Raw genomic sequence first — 27,476 nt, 5'->3', positions numbered from 1 at the left:
TTTTAGTTGGGCAGTTGGGGGCAGCATTGATAACTAGCTGCTCGGCCTTTCGTTGTGTACTGGAGAATAATGTTCAACGCGACGCGCCGAAAGAACTGCTGCTGCTGCTGATGATGATGACGACCGGACACCACCATACACGGTGATTGGAACTGAATCCGATCAGCGGTTGAGGGCAGCCTTTATACCTGGCCACCACCACTCACCACGCGGTGATTGAATAAACACCGTTCAATGAGATCGGATGGAATTCAACTTTGAAATCTGTGTTAGGGAAATCGCTTTTCGCAGGCAATCGGTGATAATTTTAATTATCATAGCAACACTTGCACATTCGTGTAATTTTCAATAGTGACATTTTGAAAAATGATAAAGTCCTGAGTCTAGATGCGTAGAAATATTTCTGTTCGATTGGTGATAAAATTATTAAAATTGGTCCAGGGGCAGCTGAGTTATTAACGTTCAAAATCTTTCATAATTTCGTTAAATGTTCCATTTTCGGTTTTCACAAAGTGTACCCCCATATAGAAATCACAGACGTAGTCCTACGTCAAAGAACTCGTGACTCAGACAAATTTAAGTTTGCAGCTATTCCATTGCAAAACGATATAGTGGTTCTCAAAATATTGTAAAAATTGGTAGTTTTGTTCCTTATCGCAAAATATTAGACTTTTTTTTAGTCATTAGGGTAACCATTTCCATGGTGGTTCAAAAATCATATTTTTTCAAGTCGCATACGAGTATTGAGCGAAAGCCCAAAACTTGATAACTTCAAAAAAATATAACTCAAAAACGAAAAAAAAACACCTCGCTGATTATTTGATATGTTGTGTAGAATAGCCTAAATTTTCAAGGCAAAATATTAAAATGTATCGCTCCCTTAGACCATGAAAACCTTAAAAAAAAACAAATACAATCCATGTTTTTTAATACATAGTATCAATTTTTTAAAATCATTATATTTTTTCTAAAAAGTATTTTTATATAAAATTTTGGTCTTTGAAAACGGCCCATCTCAATTATCCTCTGATAAGCTGATAAAACTAAATAAAAGTTAAACGAGCTTCGTAGAAATTCAGCGACCTTCAGAAAAGCTCAGGAAACTTCAAGAGTAGTCTGTGTAACCTCAGAAAACTCAATAAACTGCTAAAAATTAAAAAAAAAAGAAGCTGATAGATGTTCGGCAAAATTAAGAAATCTAGGAGAACTTGAAAGAAATTGTATATACTTCAAAGAACATCAGAAAACTTCAAAGAACTTCGTAAAAAATAAACAGAAACCAGAGAAAAAAAAAACAGTTTTGATTAGGGAATCTCACAGATGTTCAGTAGAATTCCAGGAAAATTATGGTATTTCCCAGAAGAACTTTTGGAAATTCAGCAAACGTCGGAGAAAAATAGCTTACATCAGTTAAGTTAAGTGAGAAAAGTTAACGATCTCTAAAGAAGTTCATCAAACTCCAGCGTTCAATTGAACCTCAAAACAATTCCAGGGTGTCCATTAAAATTCCATTTTCAATTCCCGGGTTTTTTCCCGGTTATTTGAAAAATAAAACCCAAACATCCCTGCCTTAAACAAAAAAGACGTTAAAAAATAACCATTTATAGATAAACATATTTTTTTCAGCAGAATTGCTCTACAATGCGTCTACTTTGTAGACAAAATATGACATGCGAGTAACATTAACGTGTTGATGATCTAGATTCCCATAATTTCATGAAATCCTGAGATCGTTTAAAATCAAAGAGTCGCCTGCAAAAATCGAGCCTAAATGTTATGTTGGCATTTCGGAAAAATAATATATAATATATATAGGGGAATTTACGTATTCGCGGCAACCTAAGCAGCGACGTTCTTTCTATAGCCTTTTTCTCTAAGGAACGCACACATATGCAGTATTGGTTTGTTTACAATCTTTTGCTGCCAGCTGCTCTAACAATTTCATTCGAAAGAATTGTCAAAAACTGTTTTGAAACGCTTTTACAAAGCTCCAATCTTCTCTAGTGAGAGCGAGTATTGTCGGCAACCAGTTTTTCTTCGGCAACCGTTCCATTTGAACTGCATGTAAATCTACTATTATCGGCAACTCGAAATCAGCTACAATTTGTAGTGTGCGTGTTGCATTTCAAGAAAACCTTGCTAGATTGCTTTTTCTCAGTGGTAAAAATATAGTCAAATTGAAGCTGAAAGCATAAAGTATCGTTTATATGCATTCAGCGAAGTGTATTCGTAAGAAAATCCAGTGAAAATAGTGTTTCAATTTAGGTTGCCGAAAATAGTCTGTCATGCCGAAGCCGTCATTTCCCCTAATATAATAATATATATAATAATATATATATCAATTCAAGAGACATAAGCAGGAGAATTACAGTATTTAAAGTTCTCCGTACCATCCTGAAGCTTGAAATTCCATTAGACAAACAACATTTTGTGAGTTACTAAAAATATTACTAAAATGTTTATCATTCTCCAAATTGTCCTGGAGATCTTGACTAACGAAGAATTACTTTAAATGAGAACAGCAATTTTTCCTGGAGATTAAGAAACGAGTTTACAAGGATTGGGAGCAAGTGTGCGCGGATTAGTAGTGAAAGTTTGGTATACGGCATCGGTAATGTGAATGGAAGAAGTGTATAGAATTCAGAAATAGGAGTGGTGAAAGTGGGCGGTCAGCATCACATTGCATTATGTTTGGAGAAGAACAGGATCCGGCTCAAAATTTGGTGCGATCCATCCATTAAGTAAAAATTAAATTTATTCCAGTAGGTAGGTATATAACATAAAATGCATTTATAAATTCAACTATATTCAAAAACTAAATACGACAGGGCATCGTTTGCTAGCTGTGCCGCGGGTATTGTGGGTTTCCCAGGTACCCGGTTCAAGCTTCAGTTGGCTGCGGTGGCTCTTCTTCTCGTTCTACTCCTGAATAGATAGTGTGAATAAGGGCGTCTATGTTTTTCTGTGCCTGTTGTGTTACTGATCTTCACAACATAAAGGGCACCATTACGGAGCAGTAGATTTGCTCAAAGTATTTGCAGTTCTATTTGTCCAACGCTCCCAGTTGGGTGAGGGGTAGAGGATGACACACACACATACATTTTCCTAATTATCCTGGAGATACTTTACAGGTTAATCAAAATGTTATTCGCTTGCCACTCAGAAATTTTGAGCATTTTGCGCTTCACAGAGACTCATAACATAATTTAACATTAATAACGTTTTTGGATCATCAAAATCATCCCGGATATCTGGTCTTGAAGTTCTGCAGACTCAACAAGGTATACGATGATTCGACTTAATGATAGAATGGGTAAATCTTCGTGAACCCCCATAATATCATTATTAGGATTGGATTATTAGGTTTTCCAAAACACCTGGAGTTCAGATCTTTTTGTTTTGTATAATCACTTTAACACTTTTGGATCAATCGTGTCAAATCATATGGTTAGATTTGAAATATTTTCGGCGTGAATGCCGTAATTTTAAGGATTTTTAGAAACTTTACCAAGACATAATATGAAAGTTGTAAACATATATGTTAACAAGTGAATATAATTATGTATATGATATAAAATTGATTGATTCCAAATACCATTGCAAGTTTTATATAGCTTTAAAGAATTCTTCGAGACCAAATTATGGCCTACAAGACTATGATAAAACCAAAATGGTTTCTCGGGAATAGTATATATGATTTTTCCCGGTGCGATTTTGTTTTTCCCGCATTTTTCCCGGTTGTTTCCCGGCAAATATAAATCCCCAGTTTTTCCCTCATTTCCCGGTTTTCCCGGTTGGATGGACACCCTGCAAGTCAGGGCATTATTCTCAGAGAAACCCAGAGGAACCAGATAAATTCAAGGCATCTCTGAGAAAAGTTCATCTAACTTATTTAAAAGAAAAATTCAATGGACTTCAGAAAAGTTTGATGTGCGTTTTAGGTACTCAGGGAACTTTAGTGTAGTCTAGGGATCAGTGCACGTAATCAATTGACGTTTGAGTGGTTTTATAAGTTTTATCTTGGAATAAATGTTTAACGAGTGAAAATGAATGAGAATCTTAAGCGAGAGTTTTGGTTTGCAGATTCACACGATATCCCAAATTATATAATTATTCCACAAATGGTTTGGATGATACCCCGAACACGTCGTTAAGCAAAATAATAATAATAATAATAATAATAAAAATACTAGGGTTAAGAGACGCCGGCAAAAAAAAAATTAAAATGTACTCAGGATAAAGTCTGTTTCAGTTAGTATTTGGCCGCTTCTTTTTAATTGCTGTAGCGCATGTAGTTGTCGTAGCAAGAAACTATGACAGCATTTTGATCCGGAAGGATTGTTTATTTAGTAGTGAAAATTTCATCAAGATTCATATACTTGTTCAAAAGTTATCGAAGATTAAACGTGACAGACGTGAAAAAAATCTGCTCACTCACATTTTGATGGACGATGAAACTTACGTAAAAATGGACTTTGGACAAATCCGGGCCAAAAATTTTACTTTGCTAAACGTAAGGGGGATGCTCCGGAAAAATTCAAATTTGTCATTGCAGATAAATTTGCTCACAAGTTGATGATTTGGCAAGGCATCTGCAGTTGCGGAAAGAAAACAAAGGTTTTCATCACTGGAGTGACTATGAATGGACAACTTTACAAGGAGGAGTGTCTCCAGAACATAATTTTGCCGTTCATTCAATCACACGAAGGTCCCGTAAAGTTCTGGTTTGACTTTCCCAGATGCCATTACAGCTGCGATGTCATAGAATGGTATAAGCAGAGTAATGTCGATTTTATTGAGAAAAGTATCAATCCAGATTTTCGTCCCATTGAAAATGTTTGGGCAATTATCAAGTGTAAATTGAAGAAATGTGGCAAAACAATCAAAACACCATCTGATCTGGAGAAGTGGTGGAAAAGGATGGTAGATGAGGTTGACATGATGAGAGGTATTCCACGGAAAGTTCGAAAATTCATGCGAAAAACTGACGAATAATTTTGGTTGTATTTTTCCCTCAAATCTGAATAAAAATCCTACAAAATGATACCTTTAGCGTTTTTGTACTTTATTCCCCCTTGGAGGAATGACATATTTTGAGCGGCCAAATTCTAAATGGAACACACTTTAGTTAAGAGAATTTTAGAAAAGTTCAGAGTGTTTTGGAGAAGTTTGGCCCATTCAGCTAAATCTACTGTCTAACTGTCAAATTTATGCCAACGCAACGCAGACGGATCTAATGAGGGTGACCCTTAAGAGCACTTCAGAAAAGTTCAAAGGGAACCATGAACCATGACTAAAGACATAATCCATTGTGTTAATTTTATTGTAGGGCTCCATGTTTATTTCGGAAACGTTTAGGGTATCCTTCAGAAAAGTCCTGCAAATCCTAAACGGAGCCCAAGTGAACATCAGAGAGTTTAGGGACAGTTTTAGACAACCGTTTAGCAAACTTTAAGGGGCAAGAGGATTCAGAAAGCCTGGCCTATTTAAATCGAAATCGAAGCATCGGGCCTATTTAAATCGAAAATTTAAACACCATGTTTCAGAATCCAATAAATGGATGAAACGTGGACATCTCGATGTTTTGTTGTTTAAAAATAGTTGGTCGTTGGAAGCATCTAGTCAAAAAGGTTAAGCGATGCTCCATTTCCACTGGCGGCCGAAACATGAGCACAAACTCTTGTCCTAGTCCAACGCAGTTTATGGTTATAGTGCCATTTCTCGCTTTCTGAAACCGGGACTCATACCAATTAGCAAAAAAAGGTTTGAACCAAAGTTTGGTTGAACAAGAAGTTCATAAATTTTACAAAAAGTTCTTGCTATACGATTTTTGTCAGTTTTCAAGGGTCAATGGTTTGGTTGATTCCAAAAGTTTAGATTGTTCGTAAGCTTGTCAATTTTTAAGTGTCCATAATTATAAACATAAACACACAGCAAAAAAAATAATTTTAATATCACATCAAAGTGGATGCACTTTAATCGTGTCGAAAATATGGTGTAATATTACTTGCCAAAAAGGACAAAATTATCATTGATACAGTGCATGAACTGACATTACGCTACTTTTACTGCATTTGTTTATTGTTGTGGCCATAAAAATTACTTTAGATTTTCGACGTAATTGAAGTATATCCTCTTTGATGAAATATTAGAATTTATTTTTTGCTGTGCATATCAAGGGGCAGACAGCTGTACTCAGAGTAAATATATTTGCTGCGAGTAAATTTGAGTTGCTCATAATTACTCAAAAATGAACAAAGTAGTCTCGTATTTTCCTTCATAAGAAGTTCTGGAAACAACCACCGTCTGACAGAATGTTTTGTTTAAACATTTTCAATTAAGACAAAATATAGCATTTGGCGTCGGATAATTAAATTTAAATTAAAAGATCCAAGTTACATTGCTTTTGTCCAGGCCAGGGGCTTCTTTTGCTTTCTAGGGATTAATGATCTTCGAAGTTTTTCGTGATGTGATTTCAAGACCAAAGATGTTGTTATTTGACCTAATATAACGAGAAGAATATTTTAGCTCATGAAAATTAATACTCAACCTCTCAAAATCGATGTATGAGGCTTCTTGTTCTGTGAATTGGTTTCTGGCATGAGGAAGCTCAACATTACTAATTATTTATAATTGAGGTGTACAGTGACCAGCGAAATTAAATCTAAAAGCTTCCATAATGGAAGATCGATATAAATCTCCGAGAATATTTTGCTAGAAAAAGTCACAGTAATGTTCAACTGTCACTAGAAACTTCCGTTGTTTCCCCTGATACTCTTAGAAATAGGCAGTTGAAAATTGTGATCAGAAACGGGTTAAATTTTCACCTCCTGGTGTTGTTGTGATGATCCACATTTAGCACAAATGGAACATTGACGAATGCGGTCTTTTATGTAGCTGTTTAGGTCACAATAGATTAGTTTTGGTCAAGTTCATAGTTGATTCTATTCCGACAATTACATATGAGCGATCGTCGAAGGGATGCAGGAATTCTTACATCTCTTTTTTGTCATGTTACTTAGAATTGTTCAGAATCCTCCATTTGAGATGACTGTAGTCCTCCCTGAGATTGTCTGGAAGCTCCATGGAATTGTACGGAATCCTTTCTGCGATTGTTTGGGATCCTCTCTGAACTGTCATGAATGCCCCTAAATGTTTACTGAAATCTTTCTTTTATCTATATTATCTGTTAGGTTTGCCCGAAGTCCCCTCTGACACTGTCCGGAAGCAATACTGAGAGTGTATGAAATCGTTTCTGATAATTGTCTGGAATCACTCCTAGACTAGTTCGGAATCCCTCCAGAGACGGTCGTAAATCTCCTTTTCGATTGATTGAAATCCTTCCAGAGATTGTCCGAAGTCTTCTAGGGATTGTCCAGAATCCCTCTGGGACTATTCTGAATCCTTCTATCAGAATCCGTATTACCTGCAATTACCTTTCCATTGCTGAAATATCTTCTCGGTTAAGCTTTAGTTTGCAAGGGCATCGCTTAAAATTTACAAATGCAATTATGCCCAATTGAAATCTTGCCACTGAATTATCATTGCTTGACAGCATCGGTTTCAACGCAACAACCAGGTTGCTATGTGGAAATGTTGTTGAGCAATGCGAGTTACTCAGAGTTACTCAAAATTAAGTCCGATTATGCTCATGATCGAAAACTGTCTTGCCCCAAGGTGCATATAAAGCATTTTCAAAAGCTTTTTTGAATAAATTTCCAGGTTTACCTGAAATTACTAAACAGCCATTCTTTGCAAAGCGATATAATGCTTCTCAGAATTTCAAAAAAATGGCAGCTTTGATCCTTATCGCAAAACATTAGACCTATATTTATTTATGTTGTCATTAGGGTTAGCATTTCCATGTTAAGGCCAATATTTTTTTATTTCAAAAACAATTTTTTAATCATTTTAAAGATCAAAACATCAAATGAAAGAAAATTAAAAATACTTTTTAGAAAAAAATATGACGATAATAAAAATTGGGATTTTGTATTGAAAAACATTGATTGTATTTATTTGTTATGGTTTTCATGGTTTGTAGACAGAGGGCGCAATATGTTTTTTATATTTTTTCCTTGAGAATTTAGGCTTTTTACACAACATATTAAAAAATCAGTGGTGTTTTTTCGTTTTTGAATTATATTTTTTTAAGTTATCAAGTTTTGGGTTTTCGCTCAATACTCCTATGCGACTAGACTATCATGCATCGTGGCCATGTTACAGTCGCTATAAATCAGTCTAGTCGGATAGGAGTAGGATATATTTTCACACGTCGACTCTCTTTGCTGTATTTTTTAATTAATTAATTTCCAGAGGCGAACCAGCCATAACCTCTTAAATAAATAAAAATTATAATAATTAATTAATGATGATGTTTGTTGATAATTTACACTGGAGCACCGACGCTTTCCGATTCTATATTGCCATGAAGACGCAATGTGTATAACAATTTTTCAAAAATGACGATCTCATTGCAGTGGCTTCACTACTCACCTAAACTTAAATTAAAAAAAAACATCACATTCTAAGTTTAAAGAAAAAAAGGTAACGTGTTCAGAATTCGATGCAGCAGCTGGAGAGTTGCGACCACGCAAGGCGCCCGAGAACCACTCATTCCACGAACAATCTTTCACTCAACCTCCTTCCCCATTAAGCAGCACCCACCGAAGGAGACATTTCCGTACTTTGTGTGCTTCTGTGTTTGCACAATGTTCTTGGGTACGAAACATGCCTGCCTGGCTGTAATTAAATCGGCTGAGCACCACATCCAACCCCCCCTCCCAACCCTTCTTCTTCCCGGCTGGTTGAGGACCGCGAGAGGACCAGTCGGTTGAAAACAAACAGAACCAACCGAAAATGAACGAAAGAGCGCACCATTGCTAGACGGACCCGACGGACGAGCGTTGCCCGTAACAATTGTTTTCCTCTGAATGTTTGATAAGAAGCAGGAAAATATTTTTCAACGGAAGAAAGCAATTTTAACAAGTTCGCGTGTTTTCATCGTTTGGACGAGCTTTTCCCGCGCTTACGGTATGGCCGCCGGTGTGAGGGTACGCTAGGGCTGCTGGTGGAGAATACCTGTTCCACCACCAGTCAGTAGTGTGTGGCTACGACAACAAGTGACAAACGGAACAACGGAAGAATGGAAAATCTCGTTTTCTTCTTCTTCTTCTTCTTGCAATCGTGGTGGGCGACTGTGGCGGGAAAAGCTCGTGACGATGCATATTTTCGCGATTTTCCGTGATGGGATTTGTGTGTTCTCTCCTAACGAAATTATTATTAAGCATTCCACTTTACCTACACTAGAATTATATACTCTCTCCGACTCTAACGACTTCCTTCTCCCCCTTTTACGGTGTGTTTCTGTGTTGTGTTTCATCAGCAGAGAAATAAGTACCGTTGCTTGGAAAAATTATCTAATCACACTTAATTGTCTTTCATAAACAGCGAAACAGTGAACGATGGTTTCTTTGCTTTCTTTTCTGTTTTTTTTTTGTTTTTGCTAATAATGACTAGGGTACCGTCCTTTTTTTCCTTATAAAATAATACTAGTTTGTTTGTTTGTTTTTACATGTTTCGCTAACCTTTGCAACGATTCCCTAGGTTAGCTCTTATTAAAATTATCTCTTATAAAATGGAGGCGCATGATACTTGTTTCATTTTTATTTAAGTGTTATAATGTCTTTTCAGCATTATTACCAAGTACAATTATTCTGAACCACATTTTTGTTTCGCGGCAAAATTGTCAAATTAAGTAGCGTTTCTTTTGCTTCTTCTTCTAGTTTTCTAAAAACTATATACACTTATGCAATACTGATTCATTTGCTCTAGGTTGATCTAGACTTACAATTACCGCTCTTATCGCTAATAAGTGTATTTGATGATACTGTCTACTCTCTTAATACTCAGCAGCTAATGACTGACATCTTAGAACTAGCTTATGAGTTTATGTTTTTTTTTTTAATTAACATTATTATTGTCTATATCATTACATTAAAAATTGATATTGATTTTACCTATCTCTTTGCCCAATGGAAAAAAGTGCGCATGGAAAAGAGTGCTTAAGTCATATGCAGATCTCCTCGCAGAATCCTCATGAAAGTCTTTTTGAACTGCTGGTTAGCGAGGGCGTAGCAGAATGGGTTCATCGGGCTGTTGGCGTAGCACAGGAAGTAGGAGAACATGAACAGATGTTCGTTGATGCAGGGTGGGTTCCTACAGAAGCCAACCACCAGAGCCAGCACGTGGTACGGCGTCCAGCAGGCCACAAATGCTCCCAGGATGAATGATATCGTTCGGAACGCCTTACGGGCACGATTCTCCGATTTTGACTTTTGTCGGCCGATTCCGAGCGATCCGGATTTCTTGTTGCCCTTCAGTCTTTTGCCGATCGAACGGATAAAATCCCGCTTGCTGGAGGTTTGCCGTTCCATACAGGGATTGATGGTGATCGTTGTCCCACTAGGGGTATTGTGGGTGGTGAAGGATGAAACTTGCGTGTGAATGGTAGTGGTGCTGGGTAGTGCATTCGGTTGCGGTGCTGATGTGGTCACTGCTGGTACTGCTGTACTGCTGTTGGTCGTTGTTGATGTTACGGTTGCAGTTGCTTCCTTTACTGCTTCTGCTGCCGCCGCCGGGGATGAGTGCTTCGGATCCGAAGTAGTACTTGAAACCGACGTAGGATTGTTTAATTGCATTCTCGAATTAAGGCTCACGCTGTCGACCTGCGGGTGCTGTGGTAAGGCCTGATCTACATTTGAATTATTTGTGTAGGAGCTATGCAATACAGTAACCGGTTTGTCCGGATTCTGAGAGGCTACTGTGACTGTTGTACTAAACTTATTGATTGGCTGTATCGACTGTGCCGAGGTCGGTGAAAGAGGTCCCCCGTCAACCGTTCGCAGTAGAACCGTTGGTGCCGGTTGTTTAGATTGAGCCGTAGCCCGAATGAGTGCTTTTTGCAGAAGAGAAGGATTCGCTATATTCTGTCCAGCGGCATGGGCTGGGGAACATGGCTGTACCACAGCGAATGCTGACGGCGGACTTTCGTACTGCGGCGAAGGAACCACTACTGAACTTTCGTCCATGAATCGGAGATCGGCACCATCCATTCCCACCATGGCATCGTAGGTGACGGTCGAGTCCCCTTGGCTTATTATACTATGAGGCCTGTCTGATTTGGACGGTGGACTTTCGGAAGCATGGGGGCTTCCTTGAAAACCATAAGGTGGCGTCAGGATCGTGTGCGAAATTTCTGGTGCTCGCTCGCATTTCGCCACCACCAGGGGTTCGATATCGACTGGCGAAATAGGAGACTGAACCGGAGTCGGTTTAAGTGGGGAAACCTGAGGTTTTCCATCGGTATTGTCAGAGTCCAATATGCTCGTCTCGCTAATTTTTGGGAGTCCCTCGTTTTTCGTTGGATGAATCGGAGATTTTTTCGGTTTTCCCTGGTCACTCGTAGGAGTTGTCGTTGTTTTTACTGCCCCATTGTTGTATCGATTCGATAGAACAGTAGCTGAAGCACCCACGAGCAAACCGGCCAACGAAGTCCTCTTCTTAGAAACCCGTACTTCTTCCTGTTGTTGCTTCGTGTTCGCCGAGCTCTCATCGTCCGAATCAAACGCTGGACTACTAGATCGTTCGCTCTTATCGCCTTCTTTTTCTTCCTTACTTTTCCGTTGATCCTCTCCCTTTTCATCTTTCGGTTTCGGTACTGAGCTTTTCCTGCTCGATGTGGCCTCTTCTTTTTGCATTTGGTTCGGAACTAGAGCAAGTGTTGGAGGAAGCATCATGTTCGGCGCGGGAGTAGCCGGTAATGGCAGTGGCTTATCCTGACTCAGCAAAGTGCTCTGCGTTTTAGATATCCCTATACCGCCTGCTTGACCAGCCAACCCGGTCATTGCATTCCCTAAGGCTACCATGGACTGCATCTTCCGCTGCTTGGCCTCACTTTTCTTCTGCATATCGTATGCCGTTTTGTAAATCCCACCGTACAAAACAAATAAAACCACCAACGTAGTCCAGTAGTACCCTATTATGAGTGCAGTGTTAAAAACAGGATCCTTCAAAAACTGAACGGTACACTCGCCGGGAAGAAGATCCCGATAGCCAACAAAGTGCTCCCAACCGAAAATAGATATGAAAAACAGTAGCGCCGGAATGATCCAGGTGATGGTAACCATCCAGATGACCTTGTTTTTCGTTCGCCAACTTCGATATTTGGCGGCTATCTTCACTGAGCAAAAGCGATCGATCGTTATCAAAAGCACCGTATACTGCGATACCAAACAGACGGTGTAGTCCACCGACAGCCACAAATCACACAGCAACGGGCCCAGATCCCAGTAGCCCATGAGAACGTAAACCGTATAGAATGGCATGGAAACGGTCCCTATTGGCATCAGGGGGAAAAAAAAAAATAGAAAAAGACATAATTTTTTTGGTTAGATACTTTTACAAACAGCGAAAAAAAGCGCATCTTTCCACACCCAGACTACTCACCTATTAGCATATCGGTGGCTGCAAGCGAGGCAATGAAGTAGTTACTCGGCTGCCTGATGCTCCGGTCGACGATGAATGCCAACAGTACCAGGATGTTGCCACCTATGGTGAGTATTATGCAAATCGCCAGACATATCGCTATCAGAACCGTTTGCCATAGTTCGAACGGTGGCAACACCGGTCCTAGTCCGTTCTCATTCGCTCCGCCCAGCAGCGATCCGTTCACGCCATCTATCGCTGTGCCATTGGCAGAACCGATTCCACCGCTGCCATTGTTCCACTCCAGAAAGCTATAGTTATTGCTCGCGAACCAGTTGCTGTACTCGTGAAGACTGTCAAAGTCTGTAGCACCAACAACGGTCCCAGCGCTGCCGGCACCCACTGCGCTACTGCTACTTGCCTTCTCGTATAACCGGTGGTACGCAGGAATGCCGAGCAAGTTTTGACATTCTGGAAAATTTAATAGATTTAATCTTTTGTAGAGTTGCTTACAAAACTTTTCCTGTTTTCTCTTCAGCTTCCTGCGGTAATCCGTCGTGCATGTCGAAGTGATAGCATGGAATGAGACAGACAACAAGACAACTTTTTTTCAGATCACATTGTCTTGGGTGATACGTGTGTGTGAGTGTAATGGGTGGAAGGAATGATTAATAAATTTTTAATAACTTTTCGAATGTCAATACCGATCCCAGCTACACAATTATTCGCTGTTAGTTCGATGTGAACCCTCTGGAGAAGCTAAAATGTAGGTTAGCGTAACTTGAGAAGCTGCTTTTTAATAGAAGAACTAAGTTCAAAAGAACATCACCACGGGCAGCTCAAATAGCATACCGGCAAAAATAAATACGACGCCACATTGACAATCAAGCGAACCTCTCACACCTGTCTATGAAATTTACGGTAAACACTTATCTCTCGTTGTTTCCGGAGGTGCTGCTGGATGCTGGCTGGTGACGGTGAAATGTACAGTTCATGGGCAAGAAGAACATTCAGATTTGCTCAGAAATCTCGACTTGTTTCCGCGCTCCATTTCGGAATCTCTTGAACTTCAAACTTCATCGCGTTATTTGCCCACCCTGGAGGCATTCAAACGTAGCTCCTAGAAATAGCAGTGCAGAAAAACCTCCAAGAAGTAAGAAACGTGGAGAAAAAAAAATTAAAATTACACTGGAGAAAACAGCTTAAAAAATGCGACTGAAAAGTACAGTAACGGCTGCGATAGTATTCAAAGCACCCGCCTCACCGTTTCTCATTAGATAGCCCCGAAGGGTTGTAGCATTTCCAGCAGCAGGAGCAGCAGTGAGAAAGTGAGTGACTGCACTAAAGAAGGAAGCGGAAATGACTTTCCTTTGGCCTCGGTGTTCTCCTGTCAGGGCACGGGGGAGTGTCGGGTAAGACGGATAAGTATAAATACGACTTGATGTGGTTGCTAGTGACAGCTCATCGCGAGCTAAGCTCAACTCCAAGATGGCTTTTGCAGGTAGTCAAGCGTACGGATGAACTGACTTGGCGATTTGGATCGTAGTGAGAAAAAGTAGAGTAAAATGGACCCGAGGGGATGGATGAGTAAGTCCGTCCAGCGAGATTGAAAATGGAAAAAAAAAAATGCAAAAGAGAATGCAGCTGGTAAAGTTTTCCGAGAGATGAATGTTTTTCTTTCTTCTGGTTGCGTTCATATTGTTGGACTCCGCATGCATCATGAATTGATACAGTGCTGACCTTGACCAAATGGTAAATGCATTTTTATTTAGTTTGAAGAAGAACGATTCGATGAAACAGACATATCATGTTTGCTTGCTGAGCTTTCCATTCTGGGATGTTTTTTTGATTATTCATTTTCCTCTAATCATTCTGGGTGCGTATTTATCGCTTATCATGCTTTTGATGATATTGAGCTTAGAGTTCGTCATAACTTCTATGGGATAAATTAGTCAGTTATGACACTAGTGCTCCAGTTCTGGCCCTAGAGTCTAACTCAAATTTGAAATAAATTGCCATGGATTGTTCTAACCCTGCATGGAAATAAATTTGGTAAAAAATCATAAAAATTGAAAATTAGGATAGAGCCAATTAGGGAACCTCTCGGGCCAAAAACTGGTTCGCTTACCCTAGTAGTTTTTTTATTTGCTTAACATTTAATAAGGAAGATTAAGTGATGTAAATGCTGGCGTTTATATTTTTAACCTTTGAATGGAGGGTATACATTAGGGTGGTTTAAAATATCACTCAAAAACGCAGTGTTGCGCTGAAAGCAGTTGATTGATCATCCACGTCAAATGACCCCGAGTAGCACACTTTCATCACAATAAGTTACAGCAACTTGTTTATGACTGAAATAAGTCGTATATAAGTTTCTACAATTGATTTGTGACAAGCGTGCTACTAGGGACGAATCATAAAAACTCGACCTTCACATCTCACTGCGTCCTAGCAAGAAGTACGGTCGACTTGTTTCGCGCTCCGTTGTTTTGGAAGTTTTCTCGGTATTCGCTGTCATTTTCGGAAAGATTAATCCGTGCTATTGGTAATTCGCAAACCAATTTGGGCATCATCGCTGCGTCCAAGTAACAATTCTAGAGCTGCTTGGCTATATTCAAAATTTATAAAGGTTTTATTGCAGCGGCAACCATTACCTACAGCTTTATGACGGTCATATACAATGCAAGTCATGAAACATTCTTATAGCTATCTACAAAACCCCTATAAAGCTAATTAAAAAACCAACTGATGCTTATGCTATTTTGACTTATGAAGGTTTTATGATTGCTTTGAAGTATAAAAAAATTAATATGAATTGCCCTTATAAAACCCAAAAATAAATCCTTTTATTGCTTTATAAGTAAGCGCAATAAAACTAGTTGGCCATGAAACGGTTATTTTAAAACAATTATAAGCATTCAGTTGCAACTTGTCAGAAATGTAATTGGGGGGTTTTTTTTTACAACATAGAAAAGAATCAAAACTTCCCGGTACTTCCAAGCAGAGCGCAAAGAAAATCAACAAAATTGTTAGCATGAGAATGAAAACATTTCGTGTATACGTATACGCGACGTAGTGTGCGTAAGAAAAACGTCAGCAATCTCTATAATTCTTTCGTTCTCGCTCGCATATACATGGGGTGACACTGTCGAATCTTGGTCGACATACATGGAATGGTGACAGTCCTAGGACAAAAAGGTTGAAATCACGCATAACCTTTCATAAAGGTTAATGTACCATACAAAACTTTTCCACATGTTTGTAAAATTCATCGCTTGCACCCGTAGAATAGGAATATACATTTGCCCTCAAATAAAAAAAATGAATTCAAGCTGAACATTGCATTAGGTCCTAAGTAACATTGGCAGATTCTCTTCGTCGACTTTCTCTTTGCATCCCCACGGTCATGTAAAGACATAAATCGCACAGTATGTTTCTTCAAAAAAGCTATTTATTTAATGTATTTGCATAAGAGAAAAATATAACATTATATAGTTGTAAGCAAGAAAACCGAAACAGAAAGAAAAAACCATATTTTCGACAATTTTTTCTTTAACTCCATATAACTTGGAACCAGTAGACTGTGGAAATTTAACGTCTTTGAAAGAACTGTTCATTTTGTCAAGATAAACAACTTTGCCCAAGACATCAACTCTCCAAAACGTCAGAGAAAGAAGTTAGATTGTGGCACCATTTTTGCGGAAGAGTTTTAAACTATTTGTTTATGTCAATAGATGGTCCTTATTATGATGAGAAATTTTGCCCAAGACACCAAGTCGCGGAAATGTTTCGTTTCGGAGTTATTAATTTTGCTCCGCTAGGTTGGATTCGTGACCCAGCGTTCAATGTAAGCATTAGACATTTTAAGAAATTGCGCTTGGTGTTTGTCTTGCCTGCTGTCCTCTGTCACCATATTGTCATTATGAAAATGCCATTAGCCTTGGAATAAAATCCAAGAAATTTCAATAATATAATGGCTAAATAAGAGATCGGAAATGATTTCCAGTTTGCATTGGTATGAATTTATGTATTGAGATCTATTTTCTGTAAAATTAAGGTGATTCCATTAAATTCATTTGATTTCTCTAACAATCTTTTTTGTTAACTTGAATTATTTTGGAGGCGCATTTATTTAACGCTCATATTATCTCAATATACACGATAACATTTCAAGCGCATATGTTTTGGAACTTCATTCCACTGCGTCCTAGCAAGAAGTACGGTCGACTTAGTTCGCGCTCCGCTATTTTGGAAGTTTTCTCGCTATTCGCTTGATTTAAATTGTCAGTTTTTTCTCGCTTAGAGTTCCCAGCTAAATAATTAACTAAAAGTGAGTTTTTTTCTGAGAAGAAAGTGTGTTTTCGGCATCATCGGAAGGAAAATTGTTTTTACGATTGCCAATTCGCCAACCATTTTGCGCACCATCGGTGCGTGGTAACGCATACCTGCACACGGATCATCGTCATCGAGTGTCAGCATCTGCCTCCGCATTTACACCGCTCATCTATCATCGTGTGTTCAGCTGAGTGCCGACCCTCACATAAGCACACACCAACGAAGACCGCCCGCACACGCTGATCGAAGATCATCCACGCTGCGCGTCGCTCCGCTGCTGTCGTTTAAACGCTCGGTGGTAGTAGTATAGGATTATCAGATAAGTTTTTGTTCTTGTTTCTCTCTTTCGCCCACAGTTAAATTTTAAGTTTGTGTTCTGTGTTTGTAGTTTTTTTTTTTGTGTATTGTGTCCGAGTGATTATCGTTTCAGTGGTAGAGCGTTTTTCGCTCCCACTAGTACGGCAAAATGGACATTTTGTCGCAAGACGAAATGGACGTTTTGTCGGAAGATGACACCACTTTGCCACGCGATGGCAAGAAGGGTCGAAAACGTACGTCATCTCAGAAGAAAGATGATGTCATCCCTGGTTCATCGTCTCAGTCTGGCAAAGGACAGGCTCAGATAAACCCCCGATCGCGAGCCTATCCAGATGACTTGACTGGCCCAGAAACAAACCTTTGAATGTAATGCAAATTACTAATGATCTGACGAAGCGATACTCGGCCGTGACTGAAATCACGAAGGTTAGGCACAATAAACTTCGTGTCTCCGTCTCTAACCTGAAGCAGGCTAACGAGATTGCTGCCTCCCAGCTCTTCACGCTCGAGTACAGAGTTTACATCCCAGCTCGTGATGTGGAGATCGAAGGTGTGGTCACCGAAGCGAGTCTGACCCCCGAGATCTTGGAGAAGCAGGCGGTTGGCCGTTTCAAGAACCGTTTGCTTCCTCCGGTGAAGATACTGGATGTCCAAAAACTGGGCTCAGTATCTGTCAGCGAGGGTAAAAAGAGTTTTACCCCCACAGACTCGTTCCGTGTGACCTTTTCTGGTTCAGCCCTTCCTCACTACATCGAGCTGGGAAAACTTCGACTACCTGTGCGTTTGTTCGTTCCCCGGGTCATGAACTGCCAAAACTGTAAGCAGTTGGGACATACGGCCTCCCACTGTGGCAGCAAGGCACGCTGTTCCAAATGCGGAGAGAAGCATGGGGATGACACCTGTACAGCTACCGCACCAAAATGCGTGTACTGTAAGGGAACTCCTCATGGTATCTCGTCATGCCCGGTGTACAAACAACGCGGGGAGAAATTACAACGCTCACTTAAGGAACGTTCCCGGCAGTCTTTTGCAGAAATGCTTAAGACGGCCACGCCATCGACCAACGACAAAAATCCCTTTTCTCTTTTGTCAGATGACGAGACTGACTCTGACTTGGCTGAGGAGGGAACTTCTTTCTGTTTTTCAGCACGGAAACGAAAACGCATCCGTTCGCGGAAAGTTGAGAATGAAGAACCCCAAATCAGCTTGCCCAAATCAAGGAGTGGTGGAAAAAAGGAAGTTTCTACTCCTCCTGGATTCAGAAGAACTGACTATACCCAGGATTTTCCACCTCTCCTGGGGACATCCAAAACCCCTGATGTCCCATTTTTAAGAACAGAAGCCCCTTCTTCATCTGGGTTGTTCTCATTTGATAAAATTGTGGACGATATTCTCAAGTACCTCAATATTTCTGATCCTCTCAAAAGCATTGTTCTGGCAATGCTTCCTACTGTGAAGACCCTCTTGAAGCAATTGACATTGAAGTGGCCCCTCATTGCAGCAATCATTTCCTTCGATGGATAATTTTCCAAACGAGGTCGGGGATTTGATCACTATTCTACAGTGGAATTGTCGAAGTCTTATTCCTAAATTAGACTCTTTTAAGTTTTTAGTTCACAATAATGATTGTGATGCATTTGCTCTTTGTGAAACTTGGCTCTCTTCAGATATAGATCTTCCTTTTTATGATTTTAACATTATTCGACTGGATCGTGAGGATTCGCGTGGAGGAGGGGTACTTTTGGGGATCAAAAAGTGCCATTCTTTCTATAGAGTGAATCTTCAACAATTTACAGGTATTGAAGTTGTCGCATGTCAGGCTATTATTAAAGGTAAGAGCCTTTGTATTGCTTCTGTTTATATTCCTCCTAGAGCCGTTGTTAATCGAAAACAACTTTCAGATATATGTTCAGTACTTCCTGCTCCACGGTTGATTATGGGAGATTTTAATTCCCACGGTACAGGCTGGGGGGAACTGTATGATGACAACCGTTCTACTTTTATATATGACCTCTGTGATAACTTCAATATGACAATTCTTAACAATGGAGAAGTAACACGTTTGGCTGGACCATCCTCGAATGGAAGTAAATTAGACCTCACACTTTGCTCTAACTCATTATCGTTGGATTGCACGTGGAATGTGATCCAGGATCCCCACGGTAGTGATCACTTGCCGATCAAAATTTCGATTGCCAGTGGGTTCAATCCGTCGGAATCCGTTAACGTCGCGTACGACCTCACCCGTAATATCGATTGGACAACGTTCAAGACCGTGTCGTCGGTAGAAGGGGTTCCACCGTTGGAGGAATATAACTTCCTCTCCAATCTGATCTTGGACAGCGCGCTTCGAGCTCAAACTCGGCCGGTTCCAGGAACGTCTTTGCGTAGGAAACCTCCTTCCCCTTGGTGGGACCACCAATGCACTGAGGTTTATCGTAAAAAGTCCGACGCGTTTAAGCTTTTCCGGAAACGTGGAACACCCGTGTATTTCGAAGCGTACTCGGCTTTTGAACGCGAACTCAAGAGCCTCATCAAAGCCAAGAAACGTGGATACTGGCGGCAATTCGTGGACGGATTATCGCGCGAAACGTCGATGAATACGCTTTGGAACGCGGCGCGAAGGATGCGTAACCGGTCTTCGAATAACGAGAGCGAGGAGTACTCAGATCGTTGGATTCTCAAGTTCGCGCGAAAAGTATGTCCTGATTCCGTGCCGGCACAGATGATTCCTCGCGAAACGACGAATTCTGTAGACGAGATCAGCCAGCCTTTTTCAATGCTGGAACTCTCACTCGCGCTCCTTTCGTGTGGCAATTCGGCTCCGGGGGCTGATAGAATCAAGTTCAACTTGTTGAAGAACCTCCCAGACGTCGCTAAGAGGCGCATGTTGAACTTGTTTGGTCAGTTCCTGGAGCTCAATATTGTTCCGGATGATTGGAGGCAAGTGAGAGTTATAGCCATTAAAAAGCCTGGAAAACTCGCTTCAGATCATAACTCGTATAGTCCCATCGCGATGTTATCGTGCATTCGAAAATTGTTGGAGAAAATGATCCTTTTTCGCCTCGACAAATGGGTTGAGACGAACCACCTACTCTCAGATACTCAATTTGGATTCCGTAGGGGCAAGGGAACGAACGACTGTCTCGCGTTGCTTTCCACAGAAATTCAGTTGGCTTTTGCTAAAAAAGAGCAAATGGCTTCTGTATTCTTGGATATCAAGGGGGCTTTTGATTCAGTATCGGTTGAAGTCCTTTCAGACAAACTCCACGCTTGTGGCCTTTCTCCATTAATAAATAACTTTTTGTACAATTTGCTGTCAGAGAAACATATGAGCTTTTCTCATGGAAACTCTACAGCTTCTCGATTTAGTTACATGGGTCTCCCCCAGGGCTCATGTTTAAGCCCCCTTTTGTATAATTTCTACGTCAGAGAAATTGACAATTGTCTAAGTGACAACTGCACGTTGAGACAACTTGCAGATGACGGCGTAGTGTCTATGACAAGGCCCAAAGGGGTCGACCTGCAAGGACCCTTACAGGATACCTTAGACAATTTGTCTACTTGGGCTATTCAGCTAGGTATCGAATTCTCCACGGAGAAAACTGAGTTGGTCGTTTTTTCTAGGAAGCATAGCCCAGCACAACCAAAGCTTCAACTTTTGGGTAAACCGATCACTCATTCTATGTCCTTCAAATATCTTGGGGTCTGGTTCGATTCAAAATGCACCTGGAGATCCCACATTGAGTATCTGAGACGAAAATGCCAACAAAGGATCAATTTTCTCCGAACAATTACCGGAACGTGGTGGGGAGCCCATCCGCAAGATCTTCTAACGTTGTACCGGACAACGATTTTATCGGTTTTAGAATACGGTAGTTTTTGTTTCCAGTCGGCGGCTAAAACTCACATCATCAAACTGGAACGTATCCAGTATCGTTGTCTTCGTATCGCGTTAGGATGCATGCACTCGACTCATACGATGAGTCTAGAAGTGTTGGCGGGCATGTTGCCACTATCGGATCGGTTCTCGGAATTGTCCCTCAGGCTCATCACCCGTTGTGAAGTTATGAACCCACTGGTAATCGAAAACTTTGAAAAGCTTCTTGAGCTGAACCCTCAAACTCGTTTTATGTCATTGTACTACGTGTACATAACACAGGATGTCAGCCCTTCACAGCATAATCCTCATCGTGTATGCTTCTCCGACTTCGGCAATTCAGTTAGTTTTGATTTATCTATGACGCGGGAGATTCGTGGGATCCCAGAACATCATCGTTCCATGATTGTTCCGTCAATTTACGCTGCAAAGTTTGGCCAAGTTGATTCCGCAAGATCGTTCTTCACAGATGGATCACTAATAGAGTCGTCCGCTGGTTTTGGTATTTTTAACGAATTTCATAGTGCCTCTCGAATGCTTCAAGCTCCTTGTTCCGTATATGTTGCTGAGCTGGCGGCAATACATTATACGCTAGAAACGATCGCCTCACTTGCACCAGATCATTATTTTATTTTTACGGATAGTCTCAGTTCTGTCGAGGCTATTCGCTCTATGAGGCCGGTAAAGCACTCCTCGTATTTTCTCATGAAAATACGAGAGCTTTTAAGTGCTTTATCTTTAAGATCTTTTGTCATCACCTTTGCATGGGTCCCATCTTATTGCTCGATTCCGGGCAATGAGATGGCTGACTCACTTGCTAAGGTGGGCGCTATGCAAGGCGATATTTACGATCGACAAATCGCCTACGATGAATTTTTCTTCATTTATCGTCAACAGTCACTCGTCAGCTGGCAGAATAAGTGGAGTGAAGGGAGTTTGGGACGATGGCTATATTCGATCATCCCTAAGGTGTCGAAGAGTTCTTGGTTCAAGGGGTTGGATGTGGGTCGAGACTTCATTCGTAGGATGTCTCGCCTCATGTCCAATCACTATTCGTTAAACGCTCACTTGTTCCGTGTTGGGCTGAAGGACAGCAATCTCTGTGAATGTGGACAAGGTTACCAGGACTCAGATCACATTATTTGGTCTTGTGCTGAGCATCGCGGAGTCAGATCTGAACTGTACGATTCCCTTCGGGCTCGAGGTAGACAACCTAATGTTCCAGTTCGGGATATTTTGGCTAGACGCGATCTGGAGTTTATGAAACTCATATATGTTTACTTTAAGAATATTAACATTAGATTGTAAGTTTTATTAACCATGTGTTTAGTTTGTATTTTGTACGTGTGGGTTTTTTTTATGTTTGTTTTCAAGATGAATAGAAATTCGTTCATGTTTTAGGATTAATTAAATATTTGTATCGTAAACCACATTTCAAACCTCCCTCTCCCTTTTCCCATCCAAAAAAAATTGTAAATCCCCACTAACCTCGAGACAACCGCGAGTATCCGGTCCAGCTCCTTTAACTTTAAATATAAGAAATCAATAATGTATAACAAAAATGATAACTCGGCTCTGTAAAGTTTATTCGATTGAGCCTGTACAAATAAAGTAATTAATAAAAAAAAAAATGTTTTGGAACTTCTAAAAAGCCATATATTTTCTTTAAGATTTTCACTAATGTCGCCATAAAACAAAATTGATTGCATGGTGATCTTGACACCAACACTCAAACCTATTTTTAACGATAAAGATTTCCATATGGAAAAAAAAAAGTTTCAGCAGAACAGAACAACAACAAGCTAATTTATGGCGGTTGCTTTGAAGCCAATAAAAATTAAATTGGCTTTATAACTGATTTTCACCAAAGCGTAATAAAACTCCTTGCATACAATATTACTCTTATAGAGGCTATGAGAACCTTTTGTAGAGTATGGGGCTTTCTGATAAAAGGTTTTAAGACAGCTTTATTGTGATTCTCAAACATGCTTTATAAACCTTATCAAGAGTGGTCCAGCTGGAAGACGATCTTATAGCGGTTATCGAGAGGTTATGCTGGAGCTATTAATTTTATTGACGGTTTTATAAAATTGATCTCAATAACCACTAATAGAGTGCAGTAAAACAAGAAATGCTACTTGGGTGGTCACGCATACCTGCTCACGTATCATCATCATGCGAGCACCCGTCTCTTCATTTACATCGTTCATCAATCATAGTGCGCCTGTGTGCGCTGAGTGCCGCGCCTCGATCAAGTGCACCACAGCGAAGGTAATCCACGCTGCGCGTCCCTTCCAGCCATCTGTGTAAACGCCTACACATATAACGCTCGGTGGTAGTAGTATAGAATTATCAGATAAGTTTTTGTTTTTGTTTCATTTCCTCCCCCATTAGTTAAATTTTCATTTTGTATTTCTGTGTTTGTAGTGTTTTCTGTGTATTGTGTCTGTGCGAGTTTAAACATCAGTTCAGTGGGAGATGCATCAGAATCCGTTAACGTCGTAGAAAAAAATGGATGTTTTGTCAGAAGACGACATGGATGACCATTCATCTCAGAAAAATGGTGATGTCATCCCTGGTTCGTCGTCTCAGTCTGTCAATGGTTGAAAGACTGTTGAGAAATGGCGGTAGGTAGACGTAACCACCCACCGCGCAAATCGGAGATTCCAATATTATTGTCTTACAGCAACTTACAGCAAAATTTAAAAAAAAAAACAAGCCTATTAACTCAGTTACAACTTTGCTGAACCTAATGTTGGCTTAAAAGTTCTTTATATTGGGCGTATACTTGAATTTCGATGAAATGTATTGTTTGCCAATTTTTCACTAGCCAGCAAAAACTAAAGAACTGCTATTCCGGTTAAATTCCCATTCTGGACCACTGTGCAGTTCACAGTGGTTTAAACGACTATTTTCAAGCTCTTAATTAAAAGCACCATAAAAACGTGGTTTTAGAGGTATTTACGTCTATATCAAAGTTGCTGGGTATGAGTTGTTTGATTAATTCCCCTTAAAGTGAGATGGGGATTTCTTTTACTATCGTACAGCTTTGGCCATAAGGTTCTCAGAATGTTATGAAATTTCGCGAACAACTTTAGTTTATCATCATAGGAACGAAACAAACCTTCAAAAAAAAATTGGGGTAGCCAATTATCCTGGAAAACTTAAGTTGAAGTTTTCGGATTTTCCCGGACATCACGTACTTTGAACATTCATAACTCGTGAACCAAGCATTGAATAACAAATGTTGTAAAGTAAAATGATAAGTAAGTTATCTCAACAATCAATTTAAAATATAATCTGAAAAATGTCTAACACCAAAATTTTTGCACCATGGAGGGAAATCACAAAGGAAGGCGGCAACACCATTTTCAGAGAATGAAAGTATTCTTCAAAAAAAAGTCTCAAAATTCGCAAGTCAAAAGGACGGCAGACAAAATAATAGGAATCAAAAGACTCTCACATCTGAGTTGCTTCTGATTATTGCTTCTGTTTGACTGACCTTTGAAATAGTTCACTAGAACGTTTTTGGCCAATCACCAATAACTCTCCAAACTTGTTCGGTTCATCGTTCAAATCAATCTGTCATTGTCATCATCTAGGTCCAGGAAATTAAAAAAAAAATACATTCTCTGCCTGCTTCAAGCCGTGCAGTAACAATAAACGACCCAAAAGTTTCCATTTACACTTCAGTGACGACCTGAAATGATTCAGTATCTTCGTTACCGACCCAGTCTGGCAAATCCTTTGAACTAAAATAAATAGCTCTGCCTCAAATTGGTTGTCTATATAATGTCTGTCAACTGAAAAAAACCTAACGATAAAAATCATTGCCTTTTTGCTGCTGCTGCTGCTGCTATCAAATCCTGGCCTATAAATAATATCGGCCATCCTTTCTAGGTGCTTACTCAGATTTACATTCTTGGGTCAACATTGTCTTAACACTACAAGGAACAGTCAATATGTGTTGATATCCACAGACGACGATGACGTAGGTGATGATGATGATGATGATATACGTAAGAGAATAGCAACCTAAAACCCATTATCGAGTAATGGACACTGATGTAGCAGAACCTTGCTCATAACACGTTTTTTATTTGAATTTCTGACCCATCGATCAACCAGTGTCATTACGTCGGCACCATAAACTTGGGGATTAATGAAAATGTATGCTATTAAAGCCAACCATTTTCCGATCCGGTCGCAGTTAAATTGAGCGTTATGTTCCTTATCTCTTCGCCACCACGAAGGGTTTAACACAGTACAGGATGCTTATCAGCATCCTCACGCCGCCGACGATGGAGATTTTTCAATGAAAGTACCCTCTCTATCAACGTTAACGCGGTGGTGTTGCATTTTTCGTCCGTGGTTGATATTCATCATTAAAAGATGAGTTATGAGAGCCCAAGGGGAGGATGATTTGCTCCGGGCATGCAAAAATGGGACACTGGCAGACTCCCTCATTCTCTTATTCAAAGCCAGCGTGTTTATTTATTTTTTTCGTCCTGACCCTGGGGTAACAATAACTCCTCCGAAAAGCTCAATGGAATTACCGCGTGAAATCCAGGACAAAATTCCAGACGAGAGATGAAAATGATAATGAAGGACGAGGCAGACGGTTCCGCGACGTTAAGCATGAGCATCATTAACGGCATTCTCGTCCTTCTTTTACGGGGAACCCGCTACTGTACCTATGTTCGTCAATCAACTGGGACAGGCCGTGAGAAAATTTGAGGATTTCGACTTTTTGTTTTGTTTTTAGTTATGTTATGAGAGATTGAAGATCTACAAACCTATTTCGAAATGAGTTGATGGTCATTCTCTAAGAATGAAGAAAAATGTAGCAGTTCAAGGTAATTAGCACAACTCCTTGCCCATCCACATCATATTGTAGCAAATACGAAAATATGGTTGATTATTTAAAAAAACGAATCCTTAATAGCAACCCATCCAAGACCACCATTCGGCATCAATTGCCATTAAAACCACAATGCCAGAGCCAGAACCACTCAAAAATGCTTCTAGCAGAAAGCAGTCCGCGGACTCCCCAACAAGAAAACTCAATCAACCATTGCAAATATAATGAACGTCATCGGAATAATGATTGATGGCAGAGCGATTACTGCCGATTGATCCCTTAAAAATGTGACCATTGCGGGTGGTACTGGTGGTGGTATCCTTTCCTGCACCCCCAATGGTACGGGTGATTGGTTTCCATGCCTAAGAAGGACAAACCACCACCCAAAATTATATAGAGTTCAATGTCAATCGAACAAATGTTATCGATCGATCCAATTTGGATGCAAGGAACTTCAAGAGGAAGCAATTCTCCTAATTATGACGACCGGAATCCACTCGTTCGAATGCTTTCAGAAGAGGGATTGAGCGATAGATGAGCATACTTGTTCCGAATAAAATTTCCATTAATGAATTTTTCTTCAACCACCGTGCGTCGTTTGATGTCGACCTCACAGTTACCTACTGACTGGGGAACACGATTCAACGTGACGTGACGGCAGAATGTTGCTTTCCTCCTAGCGAGGAATCTGAGCGTAATTAATTCCAAACTTGTCTGTCTGTTTGAGTTGCACGTAGGGACAAACATCCGATACTTTTTATTACTTTCACTTTGCGGTCCCCCGCCAGTCGGGAATCGGTGATAGAAATGCGTACCACCACGTACCGATTGGTAATTTAATTTCACCCAAACCTACCGGCTTTTTTAAAGTTGGCCGCGTTTACCAAATGTGACTCCTACCGAAGGGGGATCTACAAAATTGTCAGTGACGTGACGTGCGAGGTTACATACCATGGGATTGCAGTGCACTTGATTCGGGATTTATTTGCGTCCCCCGGTGTGATTGTTTTCCGTTTAATTGAATTTTAATTGGTGGAATTTAATTTCGCATTACTTTTCCCGACATGATCGGTCCCATATGGTGCCATGGTAGATATATACCGTAGGTTGCCATTTGTACTGGCACAAGTGAGCTGCACACAGGTTCATCAGATACCATGCAATAATTACGTAATAATTTAGAGGGAAATCGTCTTACGTTTTCATACAAGGGAGGGAGGGAATCTCAGAAATATCCTAAACTTGAAGAATTGCATGAACAATACAGAACATACTAGAAGTAATATCTTAAAAAGAGCTGGCATTGAAAAATAAAAATAATACTGCTTACGTTATTATTGCATGCTCCCTACTTGTCGTTAGACGAAGATTTAAGAATGTTTATAGATCGCAAGGTATTCCATTATTTAAAATAAACAAATTAAATTAAATTGTTATAATTCTCAAGAATCTCAGTTTGCCTACAGGTATACTACCCATAATCGCATAACAGTCCCATATGGATAGGAAATCAAGCAAAGATGGGACTGATATGCGATTGTGGGCAGTATACGTGTTCAACAAGCTAGCGTAACGGAAGTGCTCCACCACTAAATC

General features: G+C 40.1%; 1 protein-coding gene across 1 annotated transcript in view; it reads right to left on the bottom strand.

The window, feature by feature from the left end:
• Positions 1–9,612: 9,612 nt before the first annotated feature.
• mAChR-B (muscarinic acetylcholine receptor) overlaps positions 9,613–27,476 on the bottom strand; it is an 80,819-nt gene continuing 62,955 nt past the window's right edge. Inside the window, exons 2-3 of the mRNA XM_065217083.1 lie at positions 12,508–13,028; positions 9,613–12,397 (exon numbers count right to left, since the gene is read on the bottom strand). Of these exons, the coding sequence (XP_065073155.1) occupies positions 10,065–12,397; positions 12,508–13,028 (2,854 nt within the window). The 3' untranslated portion in view covers positions 9,613–10,064. The remainder of the gene's footprint in view (positions 12,398–12,507; positions 13,029–27,476) is intronic.

The sequence above is a fragment of the Ochlerotatus camptorhynchus genome, unplaced genomic scaffold (genome assembly GCF_037179485.1).
Source record: "Ochlerotatus camptorhynchus isolate MF236.1 unplaced genomic scaffold, CSIRO-AGI_Acam_v1.1 ptg000070l, whole genome shotgun sequence".
NCBI classification, from domain to species: Eukaryota; Metazoa; Arthropoda; class Insecta; order Diptera; family Culicidae; genus Ochlerotatus; species Ochlerotatus camptorhynchus.
Note: the sequence above shows the minus strand (reverse complement) of the source record. Positions and strands in the feature narration are given on the sequence as shown.